The 22,754-nt window shown below is 39.4% G+C and overlaps 1 protein-coding gene and 1 long non-coding RNA gene across 3 annotated transcripts in view; both read left to right on the top strand.

Annotated features, from left to right (window-relative positions):
* The window catches only part of LOC135797505 (uncharacterized), a 131,024-nt gene that overhangs the window by 49,336 nt on the left and 58,934 nt on the right, over positions 1 to 22,754 (top strand). The window lies entirely within an intron of this gene.
* The window catches only part of LOC135797132 (lachesin-like), a 63,130-nt gene that overhangs the window by 12,092 nt on the left and 28,284 nt on the right, over positions 1 to 22,754 (top strand). For both annotated transcript variants that reach the window (XM_065309344.1, XM_065309343.1), the window contains exon 2: positions 19,589 to 19,695. In XM_065309344.1, coding sequence (XP_065165416.1) covers positions 19,589 to 19,695 — 107 coding nt within the window. The remainder of the gene's footprint in view (positions 1 to 19,588; positions 19,696 to 22,754) is intronic.

The following is a 22,754-nucleotide window of genomic DNA, read 5'->3' as shown; positions in this document are numbered from 1 at the left end:
TGAGGCTTTAATAGGGCAAATTTTAAAGTTTACGGTGAAAAATTGATGTTTTTTAAATAAATTTAATATTTTAAGAGTTATACAAAGGAATATGACTGAAATATTTTGTATTTTTTAAATGACAGCCATTTTACAACCGGAAGTGACATGTAATTATCAGTTTATAACCAAAAAAAAAAATTATTTTAAGAAAATTTTGTTGTTAAATTGTCAATTGAATATTATTTTACTATTTGACGCCATATTCAATACCGGAAGTGCTCTGTAAACTCCCCTTATTAATAAATTGTCGCAATTTTTGTTGTTTTCCTTTTCTGATATGTAATTCCGCTTGCAAAGTTATTTTTCGTTTTGTGTACGCAGGTGTACATTATGCAGCAAACTTTCAACTTGTTCCGCCTCGACACACATCCGCCGGCGGCCATTTTATTCCGGTGAATTCGCGCTCCGCCGAAAGACTGATCGACTCACAGTCAAGATCGATGAGCGCCGCGCGCGATGCTTGTAATTTGCAATTTTCAATTATGTTAATGTACTCGAGCATAACGCCACCCACCCCCGCAACCGCCCCACGCTTGTGATATATATACTTCCACATATTACAAATATCTTAAAACATTTTTAATGTTTGCATGTGCTTAACTCACCCGGATGTCGACGGTGGAGTTTGCGTGGTTTACTTTGTCGTTCCGCGCGATTAACGCAAACCGCCCCCGAGTCGCCGAGTTCGAGTTTATTTGTTGCTTTTGACGTACGTCGGTGCGTCGAAATTGATGTACGAGTTTGGGGCTCGATCAAGGGTTGCAACGGGGGCAAAAAAGTTTGTTATGATTTTTAATATGAAAGGGAAGTTTTTCCGCTCGGCGGGGCGAAGAAATTTTATGCGTGTTGAAAAAGTGCTACAACTTTTTTCCTCCGTCGACATGCTCTTGTCATCATCTGATCTTGTAACTCAAAAAAAAACAACATAAAAAAGTAATCATCAAATTGTCGTTATGTGACATTAATTTTTGACTTGACCGATCCATCACACGACATAACCACAATTTTCGGCGTCTGAAATTTTATTTTTTATTTTTTATTTTTTTAAATTGAATATATTACGAGTAGAATTCGCAGACAGTATAAGGTGTGGGGGTGGAACAGCGGCGCGCAACAGTTCGCATTGTGCCAGGCGTATCGGGGCTGGAATATTAATGCGGCATGTAAAATCCACCCCCGACCCGCTTTCAAACGCACCCTTTACTCGACGCATAGACTAATTGCGATTGTGTTGTAACAAACCCCGACAAAACAAATGAAACAATCGTATACACAGTGGTGGATCAACTGACTTACACATAACCTCACATAATCCTAACCAAACATTCTGTAAACATGAAAAAGTGATAGTTTGGTGCATTGTAACCTAGTTTCCAGTCAACCTAACCTATTTTCATGATTATGCGTGGCGTCTTGCGGTCTGAGTGCCGGAAAGTTTCGTGAGTTTGTACCTGGATCGTCGCCGAATAAGGACAATGAACTTGGCACACATGCGTCCTTTTGCATCCTTTGCTCAACCCGATATCGTTTCCACTCGCAGTTTAACTAAATAATTACGACACGAAAACCAGTAATAGGAAGCGTGGAAACAAGCAAAACACAAACACAATAGGCAACCAAACTTACATGTTTACACGAGTGTAGTGGTATGCAGCGTTCTGTAACTGTTCACGGCGAGGTGTTGAGATGTTAAGACGTTGACTAGTCGAGACGTTGACGGCTTACTGCTTTATTTGCTGTTGTTACGACGCTAATGGAATAATTACGAAATTACTTCGCAATGCAGAAGCTGATTATTGCATAAATTTGCACAAAATTAAAAATTCTCTCAAAAATGCCAAATCAATTTCTCTGGTTGATTGGTATTCCGCAATTGCCACATCCGTTGTGTCAATCTTTGTCATCCGGTTATTGGCGGTTAGTTAAGAAATTCCGTTTTCCGGCTGGCGCGCGATTGCGAATTGTGGACGCCGGATGGAATAAATTCGTGACCGCAATTACAATATTTATTTAATCAAACGACCGCCGGCGCGCTGCCAGTTGTGTGGACCGCCGGTCGTGGGTGTATAAGCGTGGTTTTGCGGTAGGTGGAAGGAATAAACGTTTTCCGGGACGCGTAACGGCATAAAGAGGACACGCACGTAACAAGAAAGCGATAGTATCAGGACTGCCATAATGCCATTCTATTCTGCACTATGCTCGACTCCGTTTCATTCCGCTTTGTGACATGGGACTGGTTGGTGGTTGGGCGGGTTGAGTGGATGGAGGAAATCGCGGAGGAAGGAGCGGATGGGGAAAGGAAGGTAGTAACAGAGTTCACTTTCCGTTTGCGTCGAGATGCCGCCGCCGCCGCCGCTACTACCGCAAAGCTGTAGCTACTCGTGGGAAAAACCTTCTAAAGCTCAAACCGCTGAATGGACTTACGAAAACTTTGATGGGCTATAACTCGAGAAAAAATGTTTTTTAAACGTAATAATTTCTTTGCACATTTTAGGTCATCAAAGGAATAATATTAAAAAAGATTTTTTGAAAAAAATTAATTTTGAAATTTTTGAAAATTTTATCTCCCTGTATCTTTTTCAAAAATAATTTTTTTTAAATAAAAATTACTTAGGTGTATTAAGGTCATAGCTAAATATAATATTTTAGTTTCTCCCAAAAACTTTTTAACAATTTTTTTTTGATGATCCACCTTTTGTCACATTAAGTCAATTTTTATTGCCCGATGCAGGCATAAATTAAAAATGTTATTGTGGCGTTGTTTTTGTAATTTTGAATTTTTTCCCAACTGCTATTCAATACCAATGCTTTTTCGGCAAGCCGATTTTTATATCGAGGGTTGTGCCGAAGAGATTTATGGCCGCAATCAAATTTATAGCTACACCTATACTATCATCCACACAAAAACCAACACCTATAACTATGACTAGACATATAGCTGGTAAACACTATCCCGGCGGCCAAAAATTGATAAAGTTATAGCTTTCACCTTGGCAAAAAACAAACAAGCCCTTTCGTCCGTATTCAGATTATGTCTATATTTCGGACAGGCCGAAGGTTGCTGAATGCTGAACTTCCAAGTTTGATATTTATCGACAGGATGCGATGCGTTGGAATGAGTCGGATTGAGGGTAGAGGATGGAGGTTACGGGCGCGTAACGGCGCGAGCCTTGTAGAGAAGGTTGCGGTGCTAATCAATAGGAGGGGCAACATATGCACGCTGGCATAAGCCGACGCGTGTTATTCTTGCCGAAATGTTTAACTAAATGGCTTTCAAACTTCCAAAAGATGCAATGTGAAAATTCCAGAGCCGTATTTGGGAAATATATTAATTATATTAATAGTAAATACTCATTATTTCAATGTTTTAAGGTAAATTTTATGATTTTGTGGTTTTGAAAATTTTTGATGGGCCGTATCTCCGAAACAAATAATTTTTTTGAAATAAAAATTACATAGGTCAATTCTGGTCGTTCTAAGGTGTTAGGTTTAAGTTTCTCCCATTGAAATTTTTCAAATTTCAAAATTTCAAATTTTCAATCAACTGTAACTCAACTAATAATAATTTTAAAGAAATAATAATTTGATACATAATTTTTGGGACTTCTTAGGAATATAAATACAATTTCTTCCAAGGAAAAATCCTAAAATTTGATTAATGCGGTTCTGTGACTTTTACCATATTGGCAACGTTGAATTTCGCTAAAATTGCTGCAAAACGTAGGGAAATGTTTGGAAATGTTCGAGATGCTGGCGGCGAGCGCGCGCCTTTTTGTTTGCTCAGTCAATGCGGCCGAAAACCGAAATCAATTTTTTGCATGAATGAATATTTAATGTTTGTCTGCCTCTTAACTTTATTACCTTGCGCGCCCCTCGGATTTATTGCGCTCGCGATTCGGTGGCGGGCCCGTTCAAACAGAACAAAACACGCCGCCGAACCCTACAAACCCGCACAAAATCAACCACTCCAAATAAACACATAGACATTTTGCAGGTTAGATCGGCAGATTGACGGTAATAAAATTAGGTTAAATGTTCCAATTGTCCGCCCGCCACCATCGTCCCGAACATTCAATGCGCATATTAATATATGCACGTTTTACGCCGACCTAACCTCAATCGGCGACTACTCGCATTTCCATACGTAATGGGCGAGATGTGTAATGTGTTCGCAGACGTGTCAAAGCGATGAAATTCGTGCATGTGCCGTAATCATCCCCACTGCCAACCCAGTCGACGGTGATTCTCTGATTCACCGATTCCCGACACAGTGTGCGTGATTAATGATCTAATTGGATTAATTGCGAAATGCGAAATCGAAATTTTGACGTATCTAACCTCAAAACAAAAATACCACAACACCGCCAACGACATCTTTACAAATGTCACTGGGGAAGACGAGGTGTAGAGTTTATAATTCCACAGGGGTAGTTGACGCCCAGCAACCAGCAACCCTTCAGCATAACTACTTGTTATGCATTACGCGGCGTTCATTTTGCGTGCAGATTTTTCATCCTTCTACGACATTCTCACGACAGTAAAAGTATTATCAAAATTGTGGACCTTTTTCAAAATAATTAAAATTTTTGAGGTTATGTTTTATATTTCTATGTTTATTTTGTATGAACGATATCATTTATCAAAAAGAACGTTTGACTTTCATATGGGGTGCAAGAAATCGGTCTCATGATGTATGTGCAACCAGAGGCCGTTTTTAAAATGCCGCGTGCATACTGGAACGTCTTCCTCGAGGTCCAAGGGGTGAGAGTTGATACACACTCGAGAAATTATTTATGAAGTCATGGGACGTTCGCAAACGTGATAAAATAAGAATAAACATTTTTTTCTCCTCAAAACAAGCAAAAACCGAAAACCGGAAAACCGGAAATAACTCACTTTTAACACGTATGATATTATGTGCGAGTGTGTGGATTGAAATTAAACGTGACACCCTGACAATTGTAACAGATTCAGATTTTGAGACGGTAATGTAAATCAGTGTATTTTGGTTCCACTCAAGATATTCGTCTGACAGTCGTGGTTTTGCCTAAAGTGGGATGGAGCACGAGGAGGTTGAGGGTGTCAAGGCGTCAATACCGAGCGGCGACGTCTCGAGATCCACTTAGTTATTTGTTATGCATTCAACCCACCAACACACCCGCCCCGGCGCAGATTTTCGGGTCTGTGAGGTTTGCTGTACGAGAGGGGCGAGGTGACTTAACAGAGTTTACATTATGTATTCGGTAAATCCCTAACGGAGGCAGATGTGCCGCCACACGACCAATATAAAAGGATTTGCGCTCATCTGAAAAGGACTAAACGCGATTGCCGGTGTCTGCTTGGGTATCTATATCAAGGGTTTCAAACTTCTAGATTTTGTCAAAGAAAAAAAAAACAGCTCTTGACCATTCTTAGGAATATTTAAAGTTGGGTAGAGTAAAAAGTGTATAATATACAATAGGGGACTGCTAATATGCAATATTGCCCAAAAAGGGCATTTTTTCAAATTGGTGCTAGAAGGTTGAAATTTTCAGAATATATTCCTGAGATGGCCCAGAATTCAGTAGGCTACCAAAAAAATTGGAATATGCGACGCCATCTTGATTATTACGGCAATATCTTTTCAAATTTATGGTTTGATTGCTTAATGAGTTGGATATCGCGCAAAACACATTATAAAGCATACCTTAGATTAAATATTTAAAGTTATCTACCTTAAAAAATGTATAATATACAAATGGGGACTACTAAAACGCAATATTACCCAAAAAGGGCATTTTTTCAAATTGGTCCTAGAGGGTTGAAATTTTCAGAATGTATTCCTGAAATAGCCCAAAATACAGTAGGCTACCAGAAAACTTTATCACCCTCCGCCATTTTGATTATTACGTCAATATATTTCCGATTTTATGATTTGATAGCTTAATGGGTTGGATATGGTGCAAAACACATCTATAGATCATCCCCTAGATCACTCCTAATATATTGCTTCATTGTATACCAATTGCCGATTTGTCATCCGGTGGACAGTGTCCACCCGCGAAATTGTATCCCCGGCCTGTCATGCATAATCATGTGGTTCCATTTCTTCCTCATCTCCCAACCACAATTACACTCACGTCTGCCACGCACCCGTGGATTAACACCTGCGAAATCTCGCTCCGGAACCAGTCATGTATCTCCTGCACATGATCAACTAGAGGTTAACCACTAATCGGATAATGAATTAATCTTGCAAGTATATTGAACATATACCGCATTCAGAAATGAATATTTCCGCAGATCCTTTAATACCGGTTTTGCTAATTTTCAAAGTCCGGCCGCTGTCGATGATTGGATGGCGAAGCCCGCGTTATTGATTGCGTTCTAATCCAGCTGTAGCAGGAGCAGTGGCAGACAACATCGCGGCATGCATGCGAACTCTCCCGCAATGAGATCATCCCTTGTGTTCGGCGTGTTCCGCTCCTACTCTTATGCGGCACCTCCGAGGACCAGTCGGCGGTTGTATTGTGTTCGCGGCGAGATTGTTTCGATAATGAGAAGATTATGATGCATACGTGAGCCGATGATTGAACACGTGGACCACATACTAAATACCACTGCTCTGTATGGGGACGGAGCACAAGGCAATTGCACATGTCTGCAAACTCAATCAAATCTTATTTGGTATTCTGTTTGTTTACAGGTGTCACCAAATTCAAAATTGGAAATTTTTCAAAATTAATTTAGAATTATGAAATTTTCAGAATAGTACCTTAAAATGACATAGAATTCAATGGACTAACAAGGAATTTAAAATAACTTGAAATAAGCAAGATTCTGAGGTATCAAAAAAATTTCAAAATTTCAAAATTGACTTAGAAAGTTCAAATTTTCAAAATTATTACCCTTAAAAGGACCTTAATCTATTGTGCTAACAAGGAATTTAAAATAATTTGTTATCACTATCTCCTTTAATAAAACAAAAAATTTTTTTTCTAAAATTGACTCAAAACTTTGGTAATAATTGATTTCCTGTATAATTATATCATTGGAAGCCGTAGGTTATTGGGTCTTCGTGTTATCAGTGTAAATATTGTTTTGTGGCTTGTTTTCCGACCCGTCCCTACAACGTAATAAAATATGGCATACTAATAGATAAATACAGATAGAAGATGTATAATGGAAGATGTCGAATGGAAAAGGGAAAACAATTGTTTACATTCAATAAAATCTATCTGTGCGACTCTTAAGGAGTTCCCAGCCGATAGGACTTTGCAAGCACCCTCTCCCCGATTGCAATGTACGAGTAGAAGCTGTAGGAGAAGTTGCGTCGCGTCGTAGGAAAATATATAGGATATATATGGCTGTGGGGTCTCTCTAAAAGACGGCATAATGACATAAGTTGGCGTTAGGCGGCGTCTGGTCTTGATGCCTCCGGCAGATAGCGCCGAAATAACTTTAATAATTGCTTTATTCGATGCGATGCCGAATTTCCGCTCGCAGACCCGGTCCATTTCTGACTTTCTGTGTCAGCATCTTTAACGTCGCCCCGTTGTTTGTTTAAGCGTTGTTTCGAAGTCGAAGATGTTTTAACAGATTCCGAGTGCGGTGGTAGCGTCAAAATGGTCAGTGGGCGAGATTCGCAAATTGCACAATTTAACGGTCAAACTTGAGAGTGGTCCGCTGACATTAGGAATTCCAACGTCGAGGGAATATTGTGGGGTCGCGTCAATTAAGCACGTGTCCATCCTTTCCCCAACATCGCGCATTCCACGAGTTAAATCAACGAAATGCCACCGACATTCCGCGCCCCTAAATACATTCGCTGATGTATTTATTACATCCTGTGTGCGAGAACACAACTTTTTGTTTCTCTTTCGCTGAGAGCTTTCTCTTCGCCAAAGCTGCTTCTTAGAGGGTTGTAATAGGCTGTCGAGCGTCGCAATCCAATTACGAGCGGCGAAAGCATGAGAAGCAGATTTTTCACTCGACGAGATTAAAAAGTAAATAAACAAGTGTGCGCACACACCACACGAGCGCGCGCCGGAAAATGTATTTGTTGTTGGCAGTTACGCGCGGTGTGTAACAATAAAATCCGACAAGCGAACTTTTCTACTTTGAAAAGTGTCGCGCGATGCGGGCGCACAAGGTGTCCCGCGATTCTATCGATTTATTCGCGTTTTTATTTTTCGCCGCGCAAACGAATGATAAATTGCGTAAACTTTTTAAGAGCGAAAAATATTGTCAGAGTGCTAAGTTACGCACTCGACATCTGCAAACAACAATATTTATTGAATATCACAACAAATAAATAAAAACTTTGCTGATACATACCTAGAAATTGCATTTTTTGCTAATTTTATTAGTTGTAGAAATTTATTGTACGATATTTTGGTCAAAATTGGTAAATTTTTGGATATTGACCAAAAATGGTCCCAAAATGGTCCCAAAATGGGCTAATTTTTGGGAATTAACCGAAGAACGTCAGATTTTCAAAATATGTAGGTACAGTGGCCCAGAATCTTGGGACCTAACAAAGATCTACATCAACTCCCGCCATCTTGCCCAAAATGGGCTAATTTGTAGAAATTGACCTAGGAACTTCATATTTTCAAAATTTATTCCTAAAATGGTCCAGAATACAAAGACCTTACAAGGACCTACAACAACCGTCGCCATCTTGCCCAAAAATGGGTTATTATCGAAAAATCAACATAGAAAGCTACTTTTTCAAAAATACATTCTCTAAGACCTCTAAAATCCAATAACCTAACAAGGAATTATATCACCTCCACCATTTTGCCCCAAATGACCCATTTTCTAAATATTCTCCTAGAAAGCTAAAATTTTCGATACAGATACTAAAAACTTCCCCAAATTATTTTGTGCTAACAAGGAACTTCCGTAAATAATAAATTCTTATGAATTTTTTTATGATAAAAATTGCAGTATTTAATACTTGTCCTAAATGAGTAACAACTTAATTTAGCCAAGTCAGATGGAGGGTGAAAAATGTAAAAGTGACATAAATAAAATAACGAAGCGCTGCGACAAGAGGCGACGCGCGAATGGCCCCGAGCGTCGGAGGCGGCTGCAGCGGCGGGCGCTTTATCTGAAAATACTCTCTTTTGCAGAAGACTGCGCCTTGATTTATTACGCGCTGATAACATCCAACTAGTTACGTCCTCTATATATATACATATAGAAATTCCCATCCGATTCACCGTTGTCGCATGCATTTCGTTTCCTCGCCTCCCATTTCGAGCGCTGCTCGGCATTTAGCAATGCACTTTCGAAATGCCACGCTACGCTAGGGTTGAACAATCGCTTGGATGCGCATTGCCGCCGCCGATCATTAGATGATCGAATTCGATATCATTATGCGCTTGATCAACGCCGGATGCATTTTTCCTCGGCGCGGCTGAAAATGGTTTAAGCTCGAGATGGCTTTTAAGCGTACGGGGTCCGTCTGGTGGAGGAGATGAGCGGAGTGTACAATTTATGGCATAGATTAAGTGTGTTAACTGGATTCTTAAACCTTCTTGGAAATTTATGACCTGGTTACGTGTGAATTCGCCGAGTGCCAGGCTTGGAAAAAAGAAAGCTTTAACCTCCAACAATACAAACCATATAAGCTACGGAAAGGGCAAAACATCAAAAAACACATTTTTTCAAAATGGTCCCAGAGGGTTGAAATTTTGTAAATAGTATCTTTAGATGTCCCTTAATTTAATGTGCTAACAAGGAAGTTTGTAAAAATTATTTTTCAAATGACCCTAAAGGGTTAAAAATTTATTTTTTCAAAATTATTTTAGAATGTTCAAAATTTCAGAATATATTCCTAAAAAGCTTTAAAATTCAATGTGCTAACAAAAAATTTTATAAAATTATTTTTTCAATAGGTTATTTGATAATAAAAATCCATTTTACCAGGTATAAGATTCAAGTACCCACTTTCACACGTTGTGTCCCGCATCAGGTGCAAAGATTCAAAGACGCAACAAATATTTGTCGAAGTTTATTCCGAGTCACGTTCGCAATGTGCTCGGCTCATCTCCTTACCTTTGCGGGTTTTGGCCGCGGCATGGTTGCTGTTTTAGCGTTGTGTACTCAGTGTACACCCCAGAAATCCACGCAGGAAAGTCACGACTTTCGCCCGTTTTCCCGCGGATAAAACCGGATGAGGAGTTCCACGAAGCGCCCTCTAGCGTGTTCTATCTTTCAAACGCCGCAATTATCAACGAAAATATTCGGCACGTACTAAAACGCTTCCCAAGAAAGGAAGCCCAAGTGTGAGACCAAGTATTTGAACATAATTACCTATTCCGTCGGCGAAAAGCCCCGCGGCGACTTTAAGCAGCAATATGCCTTCGCGTTTCCGGTTTCTTTATCTTCATGATTAACTTTATTTGAAGAACCAACGCAACAGAAATTAGTCTTTAGTCTTGGTAATAAAATTTTATGTTTGACATAATTATCATCTATTTTAATACTTGTCGTTAACTATTATTTGAAGAGATGTGCTATTATATAAAAATGTAATACTCAGGGGTGGCAAATATTTAAATCTGAAAATTGGCGCTGCAGTCAAAACGTGAGATGCTAAATGAAGGCCGCGAAACGTGCGAACAACTCCCCAGCGGCGGGGCGCACACACGAACCCCTCGTTTTTTCCAACCGCCGCCTCCAACCTCTCGTCTCTCATATTGCGGCGCGGGACTGCCGTAGAATCTCCCCCTGCCAATAAACCTGCCAAGAGAGAAGCTTGGCGTGCGTTCGTTTGATTCATTCCATATTCAACGCCTGAAGCGCAATTTACATGTTATCGATATTTTTATCCTCGTTATAAAATCGTTTTACAATCAGCCCGCAACGCGTCATAATAGCACATCTCTGCAATCTGCAATCCGGGTGGAATCTGGGAGCTTTCTTAATATGCGCTAGGTTTTTCTATTTCACGCGGAAGCTCTTAGGAAACTCGCATCCGGCAAATGCATCAGAATATGCAAACTCTTGGATAGTCTGTTTCCGGGAAGAATGCAAATGTACGTTGACCCAGGTGTTCCTACAAAGTTTCAAAGACTTTAATTCGTATTCGTCTAGTTTTTTTCAGAAGAGAACTACTATAATTTTAGTCATTCCAAAAAGCCGTTTTTTCAAAAATGACTTAGAATTATAATTTTTTTTCAAAAATACTCCTTTCTACACCCATAATGGCCTAGACTAACAAGGAATTTAAAAAAATTATTTCTAACCTAAAAATCCAACATTAATTATTTTTAACTCCTGAAATCTTGGAACAAAAATAATGAAAACCTTGCAATTTTATTATTTTGTTACCAAAAAGTTTGCTACGTGCTCGTCACATGATTAAAAGAATTATCGAAATTCCCCCGCTGATAAACTTATCAATCTCCTCTCACATGAACACGTGAGGGCCTTCAAAGTCAAAAAGTAGCCAACAGAAGCGAGAACTTTTACTATACTTTGCTCAAGATTCTGCGGCGTGAGCGTAGTACGAAAGAAATAACGAAAAGAGTGGGAGACCTGAAAATACCCCAACGTTAAGGTCTGAAAGGAATAGAAGATACTAGTGGGTCTGATAGCATCCGATGCGGGCGATGCTTTCGGGGATTAGCTCTCGGCTCCACGAAAAGAATTGTTAAGTGGCTAGCGCGTTAATATTACACGAGTGTTTGCTGCATTTCCCAATATCCACACCTTTGCAGATCAACAACTCAACATAACCTCAAAATTTATATATTTTTATTTTATAATATTTAAAATGTGAGTTTTACTTGTGGGTCCTTTGGGGCATGTCGTGGTTGCAGACCTTTTGAATTCTAATTCGCATGAAAAATACCAGAACTGACAGATTCAAATTTAATACGTATCACGTCCTCCCCGATGCTGCTTATCAACCATGGGACCTTCCCCCACTTTTCTCTTTTTAGACTATAAAAGACTGTAGTAAGATATAGATCTACGTAGACGTAGTTGTTAGTATTACGTGTAGAGGTGGATACCGACTCCCAGCTTGGCTTGGTTTTTCTTTTCGTATTTTCCTCCTCGGATTGCGCGTGGTGGAAATTGTGCTGTCATATTTATTCATTGCGACTAAGGAACCACAAGCAGTTCGCACAAATAAAAATGTCAAATGCTGGAATTTATTCAGTGCATGTTTTCTGCCATGAATTCGCAGAGAAAAGAAAAAGTATCCACATTAGATTTGATTTGCTAATCTTTGAGGGGTTGTAGGTTATGAATGTACGGTTGTAGTTGTAGAGTTGTAGTTGACTGGGTTGTACCGGTTACAATGCTGATTGCTCACAATACCCAAGTGTGAATTAATTGCTCCAACTTGGTCGGCGCTGCGAAACAATGGAGAGTGTGCAAGCGCGTTATATTGCTATGTTACTGTGCGGCCGCACAAAAGACGGGGCCGCGTCGTGCGCCACCATTCGTCATTCCGCATGCATGGAAACTTAACTCAACATCTCACTGCAGGGTCAAATTCAACCTGAAAGGTTATTGCTCGTATCAATGTAATGCAAATTTGCAAATTATACTACTGCTACAAATCACATAGGGCAAGAGGTGCAATGCGCAATGGGTTAAATATTTAATGGATGGAAAACTGGCTACATCTTGACCAAAATGAGATTGATTTTTCAAAATTTAGTTAGAGAGTTGAAATTTTCAGAATACACTATTAAAGAGGTCCAGAATACAGGGAGCTAACAAGGAATATTGTTAACATTCACCATCTTGGTAAAAAATGGGTCAATTTTTCAATGTTGAGATAGAGAGTTGAAATTTTCAGAATACACTATTAAAGAGGTCCAGAGTACAGGGAGCTAACAAGGAATATTGTTAACATTCACCATCTTGGTAAAAAATGGGTCAATTTTTCAAAATGGAGCTAGAGAGTTGAAATTTTCAGAATACACTTCTAAAGAGGTCCAGATTACAGGGTGCTACCAAGGAATTTCAACAAAAAACGCCATCTTGTTTATAAGAAGTTATTTTGAAATTTGGACGTACAAAGCTGAAATTTTGGCAATATATTTTATAGGTGGTCTTAAACCCAGAAAAATATAAGAAAAAAATTCAAAATCTGCCCTTATGCCCAAAATTAATAATTAAAAACTACAACAACAATTTTTATATTTCAAAACATATCGATTCAAACCCTTGCAATGTAGTGAGCTACCTAGCAACTCAAAAAGTAAAAGATTGCAGAAAAACTGTTTGGGGGACTGTAAGATGCTGTAAGCCACTGTAAGGTGCTGTAAAGGACTGCGAGGAGTTTGTAAAGAGCTGCGAGGGTGAGTTTTGAAGGGCATTGCCACGAGCCGCGAGCGTCAGACGATGCATTTGCATAATTGAAGAAGTAGATGAAAGTTACGCGCCACGCGCCCTTTTTTGATCTAAGATTGTGCAGCAGCGACGCAAAAAAAAAACTGTTCCAATACACGAGTTGCAAAATTCCGTAACACACTTTCCTTCTTCTCGTATTTTCAACTTTTCTCTAACTTTATTTAAACTTTATTTAAACACACGCGAAATAAAAAATTGGCAAAGATGAACGTCAGTGTAATAGTTTCTGATGATAACCATGAAATATATTAAATGTTTTTCAGTGGTTTTAGTTTTTCGTGTTTGAGTCCTGAAAAATGTGCGCGTGGCAGGAATAGTTGGCTAGGTTCGAAGTGTGTGATGTGTGGACATAAACACCAATTTATCTTGGGAGCGCACCGCGCTTACCAAAATCGTTGCATGTGTGGGTGCCATCCTTGCGTCCTTGGCAACATCCTGGCGAAAAAGTTTCGCGCTGATGATTTCGAAAAGAAACTTCTTAACGCGCCGCACGCTTAACGCAATAAACCCACCAAAAAAGCAAATATAAGTGAAAAAACACCAAACCGGAAAACCGGAAAAACAAAAATATCCAGTCGATTTTCAGTTTTAGGGATACGTGTAGCAAGCTAGACATGCAATTTTCACGTCTTGCTTGAAGCCAATATCAACTGCACCCTCAACCCCCTAACCTGTCTTCTTCTTGCATGGGGTGAGGAGAGGGGGTACGTGCATGCGACGCTTGTCGCTGCGTTGCGGACTCCTTCATTTCCGGGCGCGCGCCGCGACGAGAATGCACAATAAACACGAACGCCGGCACGTCTTTCATGCGCCGCGCTGCATATTTCCGGTTTCGGTTCCGTCGCGGGATGTCATTTAACTTGTCTCGACATCCGCGCGCGCGCGCGCATCGATTGTCTAAAGTCTAAAGTCTATCATAACTCGCTTAGACTTGATAAATTACGTTTGTGTAACTGACTTCGAATCTACTTCCGGAATCAAATTAAATGCGTATACGTCGTGCAGCAAAAGGGAAAATATCTTCGAAGCGAAATAAATCGTGAGTTTATTGTGCTCGAAGATGGAAACGGATGGAAACTTTCGTTTATTGGTCGATGGCCAATTCCGGCTTCCGGGCATTGCCAATACTTGAGTATTACTTATTTTAGATTCAATCCAAGAATTGAGTCGATTCTCCTATGGCGATCTGAATCCCAGCGTAACGAAGCGATGAGGCAATCAGCGAACTTGATAGAATTTTATTTTTCCGGAAAATCATTCAAAACTTTGTTAAATTCCGCAACTAACGGCTCAATGAATGCACACTTGACGAAAATTATCATTCCCAAAGAAATACATACACAACTTCAGCAAAAAGCAAAAAAATGCAAACCGGAAATTTCCGGAAAACTTAAGGGTGGTTGAACTTGAAACGTAGAAATTGGCAATGATTACGACTAGGGTAGAGGAAGAAATCAATCGGATCCACCCCACAGCGTAACACAATGAAAAGGGTCTGCACAATTTTATACAGGGTGTAAAAGAAAAGCAAAAAAAATCTCAAGAGAGTTGCTAAACTTTGCATTGTTACAAAACACATTGTACCAACTCCACTGGTCAGCAGACTATTACAACACCTATGCAAGGGATGTAAAAGGGATGAAAACCTGAAAACGTTGCGAATAGCGAATGTGGATGCGCCGGGCTTGCAGTACAATATACAACACTAAAATAGTGTAGTTGCAAAGGGTGGAAAATGCACGCAAATGGAGAATAGCGAATCAGAAATGCAAAATTCGTTTCCAGGTCTTGCCGATGCATGAATTCGCGTAATTGGCCGGGACGTAGACGATAATTAAAGTCGTTTAAAAAATTTAACTACATTCAGCTAACTGAAGTAATAAAACGGCAAAAAAAACGTTTTTGTGATTTTTTAGTTTTGTGTGTTGAATTTCACAATTTTTACATTTATTATCATCGTTCTGACATTGCGCTCGAGTGAATGAGCGACGGGTGTGCGTCGGCGAGAAGTTGTGGGGGTGGATAAACCCCGAACCGAGCAACTCGGCGTTTAGCGAGTGAATGAAACATTTCACCCGACGGATTAGATTAGATAGAAAGCAGAGCGTGCATTTCGCGCCTGTCTTTTTAGCTTTCACGCTTGCTTTGCGAAACATGCCACAACAGCCCGAACAAAGGGGGTTGGAATTGTTGCATACTACGAAATAAATAAACCTCCACAAATAAAAACATTCAGAATACTACTAGAATTTAAAAGAAAATAAATTTTTAGATTTTAAACCAAAAAATTTTTATTTTAAATTTTTTTATTTTTAAGGGTAAAGTCCAACCCGTGAGGCGACAAGTAAGCAAACGCAAACGGAACACCACGGCCTGTGTGTCCTGGGGCCAGCAACAGGTCGCTTTTCCGCTTGTCTTTTAGCTTGTCGGTTGAGCGCCCTCTACGTCTATGTATTAATGTATGTGTGCTACCACCACCGCCAGAGCTTACTTCAACCCTCGTTCACTTCCTCAATCCTCATCCTCATACTCTTGTCCGCTACTCAACTGGGAGACATTCATTATTTCAATACAATGAACTGCACCATTTAGCAATTTTACACCCCGGCATGGATTTTCGAATGAAATTCGTATTTCCACGCGGCGTAAATCACGCGCATCGTTTATTTTTTCATGCGTTGCAGGCTGCAGGTTAGTTTGGTGTGTGTCTTTTTGGTGGAGGCGCCGCAAACAGCAATTCGCTCTTTTAACACTTGTAAATATTAATGCGACGACGCGCAACAAAGCGCCTTTGTGTAAACGGCGTGCGCATTTCGCCATCCAGCTCCTTCGGAAGTCGAAGAAGAGGCGGCCGGGCGATAAATTCTCGTTTAAATAGAGTGCGATTATGAAGAGAGCTGCAACAGCGCAAGACCAAATTCACTATATTCACTGTATTCAACATTTGTGGAATTTTATGTAAAAATTATACAGGGTAATAATATTTTGACTTACTAAACATTAAAATTTGTTTATTTTATTAATATTAAAAAAAATATTTTGTTTTTTGTAAAATTTAGATTTTTTTTTTTTTTTTTTTAAAGTATCCTGTATATTTTTGGAGTAAAAAGCTCCAGCGTTTCCGAAACCCTTGTAGCCGAGCATTGTGTCGACTTAATGTCGGGGCGCGCGCTCATGAAATATTTATGACTTAACAAATCACACCTTCTCTTATTTAATTGCCGTCTCGACTTTCATCTCGGCGCGCGTATTTTTTGTTTGCGCTTTTTATTAAACTAACTTTGTGTTGAGCTTCTGCGGTCCGAGGGCGTATAATTCGCAAGGTGCTGAATTAGTTACCGAAATTAGTCTTTTCAACCCCAAAACACAAAAAAACCTCGTTTTTCTTGATGTAAACGACCTGAAAATAAATTCGAACCTAAAATTTTTGGATTTTTTTCTGCGAATAGGACGCAAAATGTGAAATGCGTACGTGCTCACCGCACATAATGTGTTCTAACATTGGATTGGAATTTTTATATGTGACATATTGTCCCATTACGGGAGATACGCGCATCTTCGCAGACATGCTGATGAAAATCCATCATGCCCGCCGGCGGCGGATTAAATGAGGTGAACAAACTGAAAAATTATTGCCGACGCGTTGGTGCCGCCGCCGGGCTAAGGGGTGGCTGCGTACGGGCACTACGCAACGCTGTACATGAGTTGGTTGCGGTAAATTGTCTACGTGGGGGATGGCGCTCTCAATAAACTTGATGAGAGTTAACTTTTAGCTTTCCTGAAGGCATAAAGGGATGAAAAATCAAATAAAAAATAAAAAAAACATTTTTTTACTAAATTTCAAATAAATACATTTTTACATTGATGATTCAACGTGGTTGGTGACTAGTGTCACGTCTTAAAATCCCCAACGGGGCAATCTCACCCCCTGTCCGTTTCTCACCCCGCACCGCGTGCGCAAGGATTAATCTCGATTGCCCGGACATGCCGCCGCTTTCGCCACACCTGCAATGTGCTTGGTGGTGAATCGCAAAATGCACTGCGGGCGGATCGTGTCGCGGATAAAAAGCACCCCCGTCGCGATAACGATGAAAAAACCTGCTCGCCGAGACGCAATTCGAGGAATAGAGATAGCGCGCAAAGAAAAGTTATAGGAAGCCGAGGAAAATCGTCGGGAAACTAACGCGCTGAGGAATAAGGTGCGCAACGTGCGCCAGCGTGCTCGTAGGGGATGATAAAAAATATGACGGATCGTCCCCAAGTCGCGAATCCACCGACAACACGCTAGGGTCGTTCGGAGACACTGCCACGCCAAGTAAAAATCGTTCAGGATGTAGAGACATCGAGTCATCATGGCGCCACCACAAAAATTTTAAATTTTCAACCCTTAAATAAAAAATTTTGCATTTTTTGTGATAAAAATTTGAGTTAATTTAAATTTACACTAATTAATGAGTAAATATCAAAAGTAAGGTTACTAATAGTTAAGGGTAGTTAGTAATGGTTTGGGGGAGTGGAAAACGCCGGAAGTAACGTCGGCGAAGATGCATAATGGTGTCCAATTACGAGTAATATCACCTAATACGAATTTGGGCGTCGCTTCTTCTTTGGGCGACGAACTTCGCTAATGCAATTGAAAATTCCGTCTGCTAACTGGGCGCAAAATATACCCGTGTCTTCGGGCGATTTTACCACCACCCAAGCAGATAGTGATCTTGCGAATTGTGAGACCAAACCAAAACCGGAAAACCGGAAACTGAAACTGAAACCAAAACTAAAACCAAAACATTAAGATCTTAAGTTTAAAAGCAATTATGTAATTAGCAAATTAAGATTTCACCCTCAGAAACTACCCCTAACAAAAAACTACCCCTAAAAAATAAAAAAAAAATAAAAAAAAGTTTAATTTTATTTTACTTACATAGAAGATTTTAATATATTAAAACAACTTAGAATACTTTCTAAAATTTTCCCCCCGAAGGGGATGAGGGTTGTTTAAATCTACGAGTACATCTGTATTTGTATTGTCTGAGCTTTTACCCGACGTAAACTTTGGTGGGAACAACGCACAATGCGGTTTCTTATGTTAAAATTTACGCAAAGCTTCTAAGGTGAATAAAACACCCCTAAAATCTTGCAAAAACATTCCACGAATGTATATTTAATTTTTTACGTAATAAAATGTTTCCCAGGGGTTGTGGAAGCTGTTAAAGCTATAATCTAACAAGGCATTGACGACTTTAACTTGTTATTCACCTTCCTGCAAGGATAGGAAAACATAAAGCGTTGGATGTGTAACCCGCCAGCAGGAAACACATTATCTCATTACAGCGCAGGGGTAGTTCGGGGGTGGATGGATGCAAGCAGCTGTAGCGCCTGCGATCGATAACCCATCAAGTTCCATAAACCGCAATTTACTTACACGTTCTCCAAACCCACCACCCTTCATCTAGAGGGATGTCTAGTGTGATGTGTTGACAGTCGACATGTTTAACACCGTTTAAAATAATAAATAAAATATTTACAAGTTTAGATGTTTACTAGCTTTAACCCTTGGCTTCGCTCGCGAATATCTAAAATAATGAAGTTGCTTCCGTACGCGTCTGTAGTCACAGAAGAAGTAACAATGAAGTAGAATGGCGGGAAGTTTAAAATGGCTGATAGTATAGTCTATGGAAGTATAGTGTACAGTTTCCATAGTGTAGTCAATTGGATTTGATGTTGACGTAGCTGTCGGTAATACAGTGTGATAATACAGTGTGATGGTACTATAGTACTTAGGTTTGAGCTTCATTGCTGGAATGCTAGATGGCGTTAAAATAGTCAAATAGCCAGATGCAGAGGTTATATTGGCTAAACAATTTCTTTACTTTATTTAAAAAATATTTTTTTTATTAAATAAAAAGTAGCCTATAACCATTCGGGGACCACTATGAATATGTGTACAAATTTTCATGATGATCGGTTAAGTAGTTTTTGCGTGAAAGTGTAACAAACATCAGGACTTTCGCATTTATAATATTAGTAGGGATGTGACACTTTAAAAATCTTTTTTTTGTTTTGATCTTTTGTGGGTTTAAATGTAGAAAAATGAAAATGTAAATTTTGATTTCGCGTTAATTAACGGTTGTTTTCGGCATTAATGCAGCAATAATAAGATATTAATGGCGGCGTGTTGTTTCAGCGGTGGTGGATGAGCCCGAGTTCACCGACGTGATCGAGAACATCACGGTGGCGGCGGGCCGCAACGTCAAGTTCGCCTGCTCGGTGAAGAACCTCGGCAGCTACAAGGTAAGCAAACACGAGCGCGCGCGCAGCAGCCCCCGTAGTCGGGCCCGCACATACTCGAGGGGTGGTTGTGGAAGCGCGTCTTTTGCTGCTGCGACTCTCAAATCACGGTGGATAAATAGACAAACTCCAACTCGCTGCTTCCTAGTTTCCTACAAGTGTGTGCTTTGAATTTCGACGAAGATATGCAAAATGCAGATTTTCACATACAGGGTGTTGAGAAAAAAAATTTGTTTTTGGGAAAATGTTTTATTTTGTATTAAATTATGAGGTAAAATCTATATTTTTTATTTTCACCTTTACAGCGTCAGATTTTTAACGATTTTGAGACATTTAAGTACGAACGACTAAGGCCGTGACTAAAGTACTTCAGGCCGTGACTAAAGTGTTAAACTATAATTTTAATACAAATAATTGATTTTAATACATAAATTAATCATAAATTTACATTAAATTTATTTTGCGTGCTCAAAAGTGCACTTTACTTACTAAGACGAAGTCATAACGTTATTTTAGAGAAAAAACATTGATTTCACTAAAAAAACTAAAATTTAATTAAAATACCTTTAATTAATTTGTTAAATAAAGAAAAAAACATGTTTTCACGTCTAAATCTTAATAATCCCTAATTCAACACATCATAAACTGTAAATCCTTACATTTTTAAATTTCCCGACGCCAAAACTCTGCGCGTAGACAAAGCAATCGCAGGACAAAACGTCCTGAGCATCCTTCGCACGCAAACGACATTCAAGATGCTAAAAAACTCGTTTTTTCGCTCCCAATCGAAGATATCCGTCGAATTGGTCGCAAAGTGGAAAATGTCCTACGATTTCCACCAGTCCTTAACGTTAGCTTTTTCCAGCATTGACTGGGTGGATAAAATTTCTTTGTACTCGACGTGTCTGATGTATTAAAAAAAAGCTCGCAGGGTGTCGAATCCGACAAGATGAGACACAACCATCAGGATAACAAAAAAGGACCAAACTAAAACTTTTTATTTTCAGGATATTTTTTGTCTACACTACACTTAAAACAAATGTCAAATATAAAAGAAATTAAAATCTTGTATGATTATTTGTAATGCATACGGATCCTTTTGATTTTCGTCCTGTTTTCGCATTTTTAATGAGTCGCATGCATTCGTGCGTGGCGCGCAGTAATTACTTAGCGTTTGCGCGTATGAGCGAAGCCTTTAAAGTCGAATGTAATTACAGATTACGAAAAACGTCAAGAGGGGTTGCAGCCGGCTGAGAGGGTTGACGAAGAAAAAAATAACACAGACTGAAGATCGGTGATGAATGACGGCGGCTTTTCCGCGTTATGGGTCTTCATTTATATTACAGCTAACAACCTGACATCAACCCCTCAGCACCCTTAAATCTAGTGACAATATTGATGATTTGATGATTTTATGATATCTATCAAATTTTAAGGTTAAATTATGCGTGAAGAATTAGGATCATGAATGATAAATTATAAAATCAAGAAAATAAGGGTAGTTTTAAGTTTAAGGGTTGTAATATTGAGTTAAGGGTTGAAATTGATTATTAACTTGTTGATAGTCTATAACCTTATTAAAAAGTTATAATTAATCTAAACTTTGTTGAACTATCGATAAAATCAAAAATGTTAGCGTCCAATGTTAAATTTATTAGTAGCAGACGGCGGGTTCTAAACCAATAGCAGTAAAATTTGGTTAAATGATGTTTTTTACCTGTTTTAATTGTTGTAATGCGAAACATTTGTGTTTTGTCCATTAAATTGAGTTGATTTACGCGTTGGGTTTATTAAATTTTTTGGGGTCTCATCGGGGGTGAATTGCGCAGTTAATTTCGGGGTTTATCACCACTTAGATACACTTACCGCTAATTCGACCCTATTATGTTGTGAAATATGAATACCTCTCGGATTTAGTGGCCGCAAAGGTCAGAATCATACCGAATACTAAAACCACCACAAAATCATCCCTTAAATATTAAATATCAACTAAAAATTTATTTTATATGTTTTACACATTTGAATAAAATAATATAATGACGAGTTGATGGAAAACTTTTATGAAAATTTTACTACCCTTCATAGCGTAGCGCAGATTTTTCTTATTTTCTACTTGGAAATTTAACATTCAACATTCCGCCATTTCAACATTCAAACTTGTCTCTTGGTCGTGGTTTTCCTCTTGGTTTTCCACCCTCTTTCCACCCCGTCGTCGAGGTGGACACAGCGCGACAAGCGTCTCCGCATGCATGGATGACAATGGGCAGGCAAACGGGCGATCGCGCTCCGTCGACGACCGTCATCCGGAGAGGGCGCGCATCTTCCATTATCCGCTCCACAGCATCGCAACCTCATTTTCTCGACCGTTGATTTCGGCCCGTCGCTTGCTTCTTCCGCAGCACCGGGGGAAGGGTTTTGCGTTATTCACTCTTTTACAGCCATTGCCTTTCACTCATCGCACCTCATAAAATATTATCCTGTTCTCGATTCATTGAGGTTAATTTTTCACATATTACAGTTTCCTGTAATTTATAGAAATAATATTACAGTTTTCTGTAATTTTGAAAACATTTAGGTTATGCTTAAGTCATGAAAACAAGTTTCCCGAACGTAAACCGAAGTAAACTCGAAGTGAAAGCTCCACTTCACTTCGTTTATTCGTAATTTGCGCCGATGAAGAAAGACGCTGTTGGAATCGTCTCTCCCTGAGAGGGATGCTACACAATCCGCCCCTTCTCCGTTAATCTGCAGGCATTTAGAGGTAACAGCTTTTATATTGTGAAGCCGGAGCGTTGATAATCCATGCGAACTTTTTCCATTTACTCAACACCGATGAACAAGACGCAAGACACAAGTGAACTTTTTTTACCCCCACCACTCTCACAAAAAACAGATATTAATCCGTTGTTATATTTTGTAATTTAAAAAAATAAACGCGCGATGTTTGCTTGTTTAATTTCCTAATGCATGTTAAAGCTCAAAGCGCGAAAACTTGCAAGTGTGGTAATCGATAGCGTTTCGTTTTGTTTATGTTTATGTTGCGCTCGCTTGGAAATTTACAT

Source organism: Atheta coriaria, unplaced genomic scaffold, assembly GCF_025399875.1.
Source record: "Atheta coriaria isolate IRGN ID8LTWV9N9 unplaced genomic scaffold, Caltech_Dcor_3.1 hic_scaffold_8_pilon, whole genome shotgun sequence".
Classification (NCBI taxonomy): Eukaryota; Metazoa; Arthropoda; class Insecta; order Coleoptera; family Staphylinidae; genus Dalotia; species Dalotia coriaria.
This window is presented reverse-complemented; position numbering and strand designations above follow the sequence as displayed.